Here is a 10,946-nt window from a genome sequence, read left to right on the forward strand (position 1 = left end):
TGTTTATGTTTTTAAATGTTGACCTAAAATACAATCACGTGTATGTTCCAGATGCTATTATTTGTGGCTTTCGAGAATCGTATAAATGTGTTTTTCTTGATGACTCCCCTACAGTAATGAAAAGGATCAATAACATTGTAAGGACTGTACCAATCATAAAGAATTATGTGCTATCTTTAAGTGAAAATTGAATTGTGCTTTAACAGAGCATCACCTTGCTTTGATTGTTTAACCTAAAATGTCAATATTTCATACAAGCAAACAGCAGAAGTAGAACTTCCATAACACTGTAGTATGAATCAAAAGTATTAGATCCACATAAATTATTTAACAATAAATGAGTTGTTTTTCAGATCATGGATCATATATTTATTTTATCTGCTATAGAAGTCGCAAGGTGTTTGTGTAGCTTAGATGGTTTTCAGTGTTAAAGGTGATTAATAAAAAGCAAAGCAATGTGGAAATCCTCTCTAAGAACTAGGAATAGTGATAAACCGTGACACTGGTTATTTTCCTGTAAGAAATGTAGTACTACCATAAAAGTATTTTTTTTAAAAAAATCAGTATGGATCATACTTAGAAATATAATTGCAAATTGCAAAATGAGCTTATAGAATGGAATACCGAGGCACTGAATGCAAAATAAACATCTGTAAACTGAAGAGAGTACAGAAAACTCTTGTGCCTTGCAATTTTAGTTTAGTAACGTTTTGTTCTTTTCCTACTGGTCATGCTAACAAGATAGGTGGGTTTAGCAATGATAAGCCAGGTACAAGGTAAAACTCCAGTTGCAGATATGCTCAGCGAACCTCAGTTTGAACAGGCTGACTTCCTGAGCGGAAGAAATTTCCCCTTCCTCAAAGACTTAGTTTCCCAGGAATCCCTGTTCTATTTTCAGTCACTGGCAAAACTCCTCTTAATCTCATTGAGGCCATGACTTCATCCACGGAGCAGCAACACAAACTGTTTGAAATAACTGCACCCAACGTCCTCATATATTCCCAAGAAAGAGCAGGAAGAATACCAGAGCCATCATATCACCCCCTGACTTGGACACGAATTGCACTGGATTGGTCAGATAGAGTCAAAGAGAACACGACCTCGTACGTGATTTAATCAAACCCCGTTGGGGTCTAATCAATACAGTCGTTGCAATTGCACGAAGTTGGCATCCAACCAGGTGAAACCAGGCATCTGCCCGCTGAGGCATCCTAGGCCACATCCTGCTTACCTGCTCCTTGTTGTAGATGTCCGATTCTCCAGGAGGGGTTGGCACACAAGCACTGGCAAAAATCCGTTTACTTCCAGACTTGGTACCGTAGAGATGAGCCACCTCTGGCACGGAGCCCAATATCGGCACGTTGAGCACGTCAGCCACTGCCAAATCATCGTCGTGGGGAACCCCTCCAACCATGTAGGCATCTCTGCTCTGGATAAGGATTTTGATTCTTTGGATTGTCTTGGGACTGTACTTCAGCTGAGTGGCCAGGCACATGCGATGCTTCTGCAAAAAGATAACATTATTCTCGTTAAAAGGTGTTCTTTTCTGTTCCATGAACCTAATTTATAATGTTGCACACAATAAATACATTATTAATAGCAGGCTGGGTTACGACCTATCCTGTAGCTGAGCAGTTTAAATTGATAAAAGCTGTTGGGGTGAGGCTCCATAATCGTGCACATCTTTAGTGTGGTGGAAATGGGCTCACTGGGAATAGAACTAATTACTACACATCTGTATTTATTTGATCCATGCGGAATTATCCTTCTGTCAGTCGGCAGAGAGGCTGGTGGCCTTTGGATAATAGTGATTCATCTCGGCAACACTTCTGGCATGGTTTAACTCTAAAGCTCCTAAAAATCAATACAAAAATGAAGAAAAACCCCTATAGCAGAGAAGGTATTTCACCATACAGTTCAGCAGTATCTTAAGCAATTCTCTGAGAATAAAACACTTTGATTTACAAAAGCTTTCACTGATCACATTAAATTACTGGGGATATACATTTCCATTACACAGTAGTTCTGATAGCTACTGTACACGCAGCTGCAGAGCACTCAGCAAGAGGGTAGTATTTTTTTTGTTGTTTAAAGTACCAGAGTTTCAACTTTTTGGAAGGAATTTTTCCTTTCTCCTAAAAAAGAAAATCTATTGCTGAAGAAGCTGCTCAGGACAGATGCTGTAACCTCTAAATTTAAACTAAGAATATTAGTCATGGCAGGTGAAATCTCAAAAATATTTTCTGTAACGCATCCTGCGCACGGCCTGCAGATAACCCAACTATCTTTCCAAAAGTATAGAAGAGCACTGAGGTTGAGACCGATAGGGATGGACATCATGCAGAAATAGTACCAGAGACATCCACTGCAACAGATTGCCATAAACGAATCATAATCGTAACAAAATCCTCTTCACGTTGAGATTTCATCTAATTTAGGCCCTGGTCAGGAAAGTATTTCTTTTCAGGACAGCGTAAATACTGGATTTGCTTGGGATTTCCAGGACTGGAGAACCCAGAATATTTTCCTTCAGAGTCCTGGATGCTCCTTCCCAGAGACTGAAGTGTAAATCCTCATTCCACTACTTGGATGGGGATGATGGTGGATAAGGAGGTGGAGGAGCCTCTGGCAGAGGACAAAGGGAATCCCTTTTCTCAGTTCCTCAGTGCTTTCTCATACCAAACAGAGCTCCAAAAAGGGCCCAAGTCTCTCCATAAAGGAATCAGACATACCACAAGGAGAGTGAGGATGTAAGTTGGAGAAATGAGATACTCTTTGAAGTTCCAGTAGGAAAAAGAGTCACAGAAGAATAAGGGCAAAAAGAAGAACAAACAAGTTTCCTGGAGCCTTTTTCCTTCTGCTAGCTTTAAAACCAAGACTCCATGTTCTGATTCATTTGTTTCCTTTCTCTTGAGCACTGGTGTAAAAGCAGAGAGATGGCCCGTTCTGTTGGTCTGGTGGCAGAGCCCTGCCATGTAGAGAACAGGATCAATTTCCAGCCCCGGTCACTCGCTCCCTGGGGCCACGAGTGGTGATGTAGGGACGAGATTTGCTTTGTGTCTCTCAATAATGGATTTTACAGTTAATTAAAGGAGCGCAGGAAACAGGCTGTAAAATCTAGTTCATTCCTGCTTTGAGAGTGGTGTAGCTGCCATGATATATAGTCGTGTGAGTGAAAGCAGGTAAAAGCAGGAGAACTGAAGAATCCTCAGAATTCCAGCAGTCAGTAGGTTAACCAAAAGGCTAGTTCCTAGTTCTCAAGCCTGTTGATTTTTATATTTTTTTTTGAACTTCTGAAGATCAGAGAAGCTGGCCTTGGCATCAGCCTCACCATGACGAGCAAAGCTACCACTGTGCTCTTTTGATTTGCTGCCAGCTGAGACTCAGGGTGGTGCAACCCTTGGTTAAAGGGTTTCACGTTGCACCTGGATGCGCTGAGTCACAAAAAGTCATTCTAACAGCTAGGAAATGTCTAGGGACACCAGGCTATGGACACCCCTTTCTCACAGTCTCTCCCTGCCTCCCCTCTGCAGACACCAAGGAGAGGCACAGGGCTACCTGCATCCAGGTGTTGTTTCCACAGGTTTTCCTTCCATCCAGCTCCATCAAAATAGCTAGAAAACTGGCCAAGGCTGATTTGTGCTTCTAGTATTGCTCAAAGGAGTCTGCTAAGGCGGCCTTCAAGCCACACTTTCACATATTAGGAATAAATTTGGATACATTTGGATAATTTTCCATCCCTGGACAGCCTGTCATGTTTAGCAGCACATCTTTTATCCATAATATGATGTGGTTTAGATGATATTTTGAGCATGTTTTAAGTAGAAGGCTTCTTAAAGCTTCCAATATTTGGTAGTTACTACTGGAAAAATAACCCAGTACCCAGAGAAAAACCAGCTACAATTGTCAAAGTGCAGTTTAAAAAGAAAAAAAAAATATCACTGGTATTTGTCAAGGATTTACCATCTCCCTAATTTTACTTTACAAGGTGAAGGCCCAGCACAGGCAGCTGTGATTCTTGTAGTATTCGGACAAAAGGACAAGACAAAAGAAAAGCCAGCTCCTAAAAACTCACCTACCACCTTGATGCTTTTCTCCAACTTCAGAGAAAACAGAAGACATTCATATCTACAGAATTCCTTTTATCTCCAGCAAAACTACCAGATAGCTCTGACTCAAGGGTCCCTCCCTACGCAGCAAAGGAGTGAAGCACTTTTCTCATAGAGGTGTTTTCAGACGATTTCAACAGAAAAGGAGTCAAACATACATGCAGGTGTTTTACAGTACACTACTATAGAGCTATATTTGAAAACCAACACATTTATGAAATACAAAAAGCCTCTTTACCTTCTGAAGCTATCAGTTTCAATCAGAATATAGCATAAAAAATACTTGTTCAAGAAAATAACTAGAAGAGGGTTATTAATATATACCAAAAACAGGAGCGAGGCTTTAAACATAGACCCTAGAGAGATAAATGTACCACAAAGGTTCATAAAAATCAAATCTCAGCTAAGACACTGTGGACTTAATATTTACAATATAAAATTATTCTCCACTGTAAAGAGACTTCTCTGCACTGCAGTATTTTCAGAAACACAGTGTACATTAATTAAGGTCTCTTTTTAGACCACGTTCTAGCACATAGATTTAAAACTGACTTGACAGGTTTGGAACCAATATTTCTGCATTACCCAACCTGAGTTGTTTTAAGTTCTGTTCTTTAAGAAGTCTGCATTGGATTTAATTGAAAGAGACGCCACAAACACATGAATGATCGAACGCTGGGCTACCCAGAGATAAAGTTTGAGTAATAAGAATGGTTTATTGCTACGATTTGCTTAGAGAGATAAATCTATCAAGTTCCCAGTCCCAAGCATACAGTAAGAGGGGACGGCGGTCTACAAATAGCCAATATAGGACTATCTCAACTAAGTCTATAAAGCTAAACCAGGATATTTATTTCCAATGCTCTAACTAGTAGTCTAATCAGTAAAGCCCTTAAACTTGCAATAATATTTCACTGATGTGTACCAGAGCGTTACAAGTTATAAAATTTCCAATTTAATTTTACTGCATCCCTCAAGCTGTAGTAATTAGAAGACAAACTCACAGGGAAGCTGTTTATAGCTTCAGGGGTGAGAATTTTGAACCTGTCCTGCAGGTCACCCATGTCCTCAGGGTTCCCAGATCTAACAGCTGCCTGCAGACCCAGGAGTTTATTGTAATACTGCAGTAACTCCTCACTCAGATGAAGGGGGCAGATGTAGATGACGTCCACGTTGGCATCTAAAACAAAAGGGCAAATGTTCATTACTGCGAGAAAGGTAGACTCCATTCAGAACAGCAACCTAATAATTCCTGATCATTTGCTAACAACAGCTTCCCCGAAAGAGCGCTGGAAATAAAAACGAGAGCTGTAATTCCCAAATCTTAGTGGTTCGACTGCTTTTTCTGCGCTTCAGCATTTCTCTGCAGACAGGTCAGCAACCCAAAGAAACAGCTAGTTTTCGGAATTCAATCTGCAGCACATATTGGGGGCAGAATTTTCAAAGTGGTGCAGGGGGATTTATACGCGCGACTCACATTAACATCAATGGGAATTGCGCGCTGCTTTACAAATATATCCCATTAACTCCAGTAAATTATAAAACTGAGCTATTAAGTTTAGAAAGCTGATGAAATTGCAATTTCCTACGCTGCCTGGATTTTGCACGGCCCGTTCCTATTCTTGTCCTGTCCACATAAAAGCTCACGGTAGGATACCATTAATAACTATTGCTGAGCATGTGAGTGTGCAGATTAGCTAGTTAAATACCACAGTGTGAAAATCTGTTTTTCTTCATGTAAAACGACTTGGGCTGAAAGACAGTGTATACACAAACACTTCAAGGTAGCAAAGTGAAAGTCTTTAATATATGCTGGTTTGGAAAATTGTAACTACTCCACTCTTCTAAAATATTAATGTTGATAGATGAGCTAATGAATTAATGGGCTTTGCTACATCAATAGAGTATACTGCCAAAAAACACTCCTAGATTTTGATCCAACTCCTGCTGAAATCAGTTAAGAAGTCTTTCATTGTCTTTACTGGGCACGGGAACAAGAGCCTGGGAAGTGCCAGGGACAACTGCTATTACATGAGAATGACTCAGAAGCAAAGCAAGTATTGGACTAAGGGAACCCTGAGCCTCAGGTTATAAAGGAATAAGATATCCAATTCGTTCACTTTGTTTTGCCACGCTGCTGCAGGCAAACAACCCACATTAAAAATGTAAGGCCAGAATCTCAACTGAAGCATTACAGTAGTACAGCATCCGACAGCCAGCCCTTATCCGAAGTCCCGACAGAGCCTTTACATAATACACTTCATTACCGTATAAATTTTTAAAAATAATTAAAAGAACAGTTCGCTAGAACTGTTAGTCAATACTCGAATGCTTTTAGGCATTTACTCAAACTTGCAAGATCAGCCTGAAAATTTACCAGCTTGGGTACGAAAAGACTGACTTGCCAATGTCGGCTGCGATGCTGAAAGCACTGCACTGTCAAAAACCGACAAGCTCAAGTGAATTTGAGGAATAAAATGCTGAAACGCAGTTTACTACTTTTAGCACTGCCCTATAAAGAGATACACGAGTCTGCTTTGGATACAGTGGGGCTCCAGGGACAGATTAGCTAACTGCAGGTCACAAAAGCACGGAAATTCTCTGGTATTCCAAAGGAAAAGAAAACCAATACGGTAAACGTGCCCGCTAGGCACAGGTAAAGCATCTGATCTAGTTAATAATTTAGTTAAGGAACTAGTTTGTATCTCACTCATGGTCTACTTTACATGTTACAGTAGAACCAATTTTCATGTTCACAGATTTTTCAAGTGAGCAACATGCCTGTTTGTTGTGTTGACTTTGTCCCTTTAAGTTTCTAACTATCCTTTTAGAGACAAAAAAAAAAAAAACTATGTTAAAAAAATGAAAAAAACCCAACTTTACTGTGGAAAAACAATATTAGTGCCTAGAAAATATATAAAGGCAATTATGTTATTATTTTAGGCAACTGTAAATTTCTGGATCTAATATATTTTTGTTACAAACTTACTAAATGGCATTTATAAAATAATAATGCTGCTGAAATATACATGAATCATGTAAAGTATGTCATTCCAGGGAGCCAATGAAGTTGGTCACTGACAAATATTATTCTTCACTGCTTTGCTTAAAAGAGGACTGTCATTCTAGGGAAAACTTTTAAATGTATGTCTTTTGCCTTGTTTGCTAATTTAAAAAAAAAAAAATTGCTTTAAATAAGGGCTTGCTCTTTTCTAGCACATCTTTCTCCCTGTATGAGCCTGAATGAACACTGGCAGAATTAGCTACCTAATTTTGTAGAACACTAAACACTTTTGGTCGTTTGTGGTGCTCAGCATGCCACAGGATGAGGCTGCTTTACCTTATCACAGGGTCGGAAAGAATCAGCGTGTTCTTTTTATGAATAACTTGGACAGGAGCAAAAGCCATGGCAGGTAAATTACTTCTGAGCTTATACATTCCTTATATTTAACATGAATACAAAAAGAAAGTCCTCGTTTGTCACTCTCTTTTACTCACAACTACGGGTAAATAACGATCAAAAAATAGGCAGCCGACAGCTCATAACATACCCAGTATGTCACACAGCCTTCCCATCTGCATATTCTGTTGGAGAGCAAGATCAGGAATATGCTCACGGATGCATTGGGAATATCCTGGAAAACAAGTAAAAGCGCCCCCCAACTGTATTCAGAAAACCTCTGGTGCATAATTGAAAGATATCAGATTTTTGGATTTAAAAAAGCTGTAATAAAAGTATTTCGAATCCCAAACCTGGTATAGCACTAATTACATCATCTTTATGAATTTACTTTTATTAGTGAACTGATATAACATCGTGGTTTTATGCCATAAGATTTTAAATACAGACCTAAATGTTACAGACCTATAGAGCTTTATCATTTAAACATGTCGACTGAGTATTTTGGTTGAGTCTTCTATGCTGCTGGATTTTTTTTAAACACTGAAAAAAAAAAATGACAGCATCATTAAGCAAGAATCTCAGTAGGTTTTGTCCTTCACACAGATAAAAGGCAACAAAAGCACTTCATTAAGGAGATGTCTCAGTGATACCTGATCACTTTGTTGGGGAGGATGGATGAGTGGCAGCCTCTCTGAGCTTGGATTATCTGTTTGGAGGTCAGACTTCCAACTGACTGCATTCAAAAAGACTGCAGAAAATGACATGACCACTGTAGCTATAATATTTAATCCTATAATTCTGAAATTCAGGCAATTCTGAATTAATCAGTGTGTATATACACACACACACAACCACACAATGCGAGTGGCTGGTTGCAATAGCTGTGATTAAATCACTAAGTTCAGCCTAACAGTCAGTGCTTGGCATAAAATCCTGATTGACCCAGTAACAAGATCCTTAGAATATTTCTACATATCTGCACATGGCCAATCATCTGAAACTTATGAAAAACTTAGTTTGACTAAAATCTGCTCAGTATTTCAGTGCTTTCATTTTGGAAGAGAATAATAGTAGGTCTTCCAGGCAAATTACAAGGATAATTATTACAAGTAATCAGCATTCTAAGGTGCTGTGGCAATGACACCTTCCACACCAGAAAGCAAAACAGAATAAAATACAGAGAAATGGAAATGTCCAGTTTCGTTTTTAGCAATTTCTTGTACAACTTACATACCACAGTCAGCACAATGGTACCGGGCACCTGCAAAACTACATCAATGGAAAAGATATCGATTTTTTTGCCACTCTAATCTTAAACTACAGTAATTTGAAAAAGCTTTCTCTGATTACTTAAACTTCAGTCTCCAAGCTCCGTTTTGTCCTCTCAGGTGGGGACCAATTTTAAGCCACTAACAGTGCTGCTTAACAATACCAAAACATTTAAATTTCAAAGGTAGAAAGTGGCTGATTGCCCTGCACTAAACTGTCCTCTTGAAAACACATTTCTGTGTAAGAACTAAATGTGGGCAGAAAACCAACATGCAAATACAACTTGGAATATCAGTAATTATTTGAAAGGAACAATGGTTAAAGTAGCAATGGAACAAAAGTTAAAACTTGCACATTGCTATGGTTCTGCAGAGACACTGCAGCACTGCACCAAGTACCCTAGGTACTTTTCTTAGACATGTTAATAAACCATATTAATTCACAATATATTAGCTTCCATTGACACGACCCCATTAGATTTAAGAGAGGAATATTCCCTCCTTGTGAATCATTCACCTTCCAGTGGACATTATGAACCACATTAATCCTCACACCTGATACATTTCCAACGCTCCGTACTGGCACGGCTGCTCCTCTGACAACGCTTATTCAAGGCAGAGGCTCAACGTTCCGTTCCTCCCAGTTTAAACAAAACTCACCCCAAACTAATTCCAGATACTGGGATTATAGCTTACATGTTCCAGTACAACGAGATGACCTGTGCCATCGCTTCTGTTTTGTTGCGTACGGCTGGTTTGTGCAGCACTGACATTTTGAGCTACAGCACTTGGTCTCAAAGGCAGGAAACATTTCGGATCAATTTGCATTTGCCAAAAGCCAAATTTCCTATTTTCATAGAATCATAGAACGGTTTGGATTGGAAGGGACCTCAAAGCTCACCCAGTTCCAACCCCCCTGCCATGGGCAGGGACACCTTCCGCTACACCAGGTTGCTCAAAGCCTCATCCAACCTGGCCTTGAACACTTCCAGTGATGGGGCAGCCACAGCTTCTCTGGGCAACCTGGTCCAGTACCTCACTACGCTCAAAGTGAAAAATTTCTTCCTGAGATCTAATCTGAATCTCCCCTCTTTCAGTTTAAAGCCATTGCCCCGTGTCCTGTCACTACACACCCTTGTAAAAAGTCCCTCTCCAGCTTTCCTGTAGGCCCCCTTTAAGTACTGGAAGGCTGCAATAAAATAACACTACTTCAGTTGATCTTAACCTGCAGTCTGGGTAGTTTAAACTCCAAAGGGTGTCTAAAAAGAGTGATGTTGACAAAGAGCACTTGAGGATGGGGCTGTTCATCTGCACAAGGCATCAGGGCATCACAGCACCCGCTGGTGAAGCCGGTCTGCAGGAGGGTTGACCTTCCAAAGCCAGAACTGAGAATTTTGATTTCTCAATTCTGTGGCACTGAAAGGTCACTGAGGACCTTCCTCCTTCACACGAATTTTACGGTAGTGTATGTGCAATGACTTCAGTGGAACGCTCCCAGTTCACCCAGGGGTAAGTGCAGGGAGAGTTATAGAAGTACTAAAATACGGAGCGTATGAATTAATGGTAAAGGACCTGCTTTCACCTCCCTGTTCGACCTCAGCCATGACCTAATGCCCTTTAACTGCCTTTTTCTCAATAAATTGAGCTCATCTCAAAGTGTCTTCTCTCAACAAAGAACCCACACCACTTCTCAAACTTGCCTTGGAAAAAAGAAGTGGCGGTACAGCGCGGAGGGGGACACGACACAACGGTTCAAGTAGCCACAGGGCAATGCTGGAAGGGGAGGGAGGAAAAGGAGCTGTCTGGGATTCAGTCACCTTGTGCTTCCCAGTGCCCGGGACAGGTCTAATAAATAATATCCAACTTTTCTCACTATACTTGGCACACCTACTGTTCAGCTGGAATTGCTTTTAAAAAGGATTCACATATCACACAAGAGGAAGCTTTGATAAATATACAGTAAGTTATATAAGATGACAAATTTTATGTATTGTAAAGGTAACTATTTGGGTAGAAAGATTGATCAAACACTTCAAAATAGCTGAATGGAAAGAGAAACAGTATTTGAATCCCAAATACTGTAGAAGTGTATTCATCCATCAGAGTGTGGGAGTAAATCTGATTAGAAAGTCAAAATTCATTTTTCCTCACCCTAGCCGACAAAAT

The 10,946-nt window shown here is 40.0% G+C and overlaps 1 protein-coding gene across 1 annotated transcript in view; it reads right to left on the minus strand.

Moving 5' to 3' along the window:
• Nucleotides 1–10,946, minus strand: part of IQCH (IQ motif containing H) — a 69,514-nt gene that overhangs the window by 34,159 nt on the left and 24,409 nt on the right. The window contains exons 11-13 of the mRNA XM_086620555.1: nucleotides 7,661–7,744; nucleotides 5,114–5,289; nucleotides 1,232–1,504 (exon numbers count right to left, since the gene is read on the minus strand). Of these exons, the coding sequence (XP_086476681.1) occupies nucleotides 1,232–1,504; nucleotides 5,114–5,289; nucleotides 7,661–7,744 (533 nt within the window). The remainder of the gene's footprint in view (nucleotides 1–1,231; nucleotides 1,505–5,113; nucleotides 5,290–7,660; nucleotides 7,745–10,946) is intronic.

This window comes from Tauraco erythrolophus, chromosome 14, assembly GCF_009769465.1.
Source record: "Tauraco erythrolophus isolate bTauEry1 chromosome 14, bTauEry1.pri, whole genome shotgun sequence".
NCBI lineage: Eukaryota > Metazoa > Chordata > Aves > Musophagiformes > Musophagidae > Tauraco > Tauraco erythrolophus.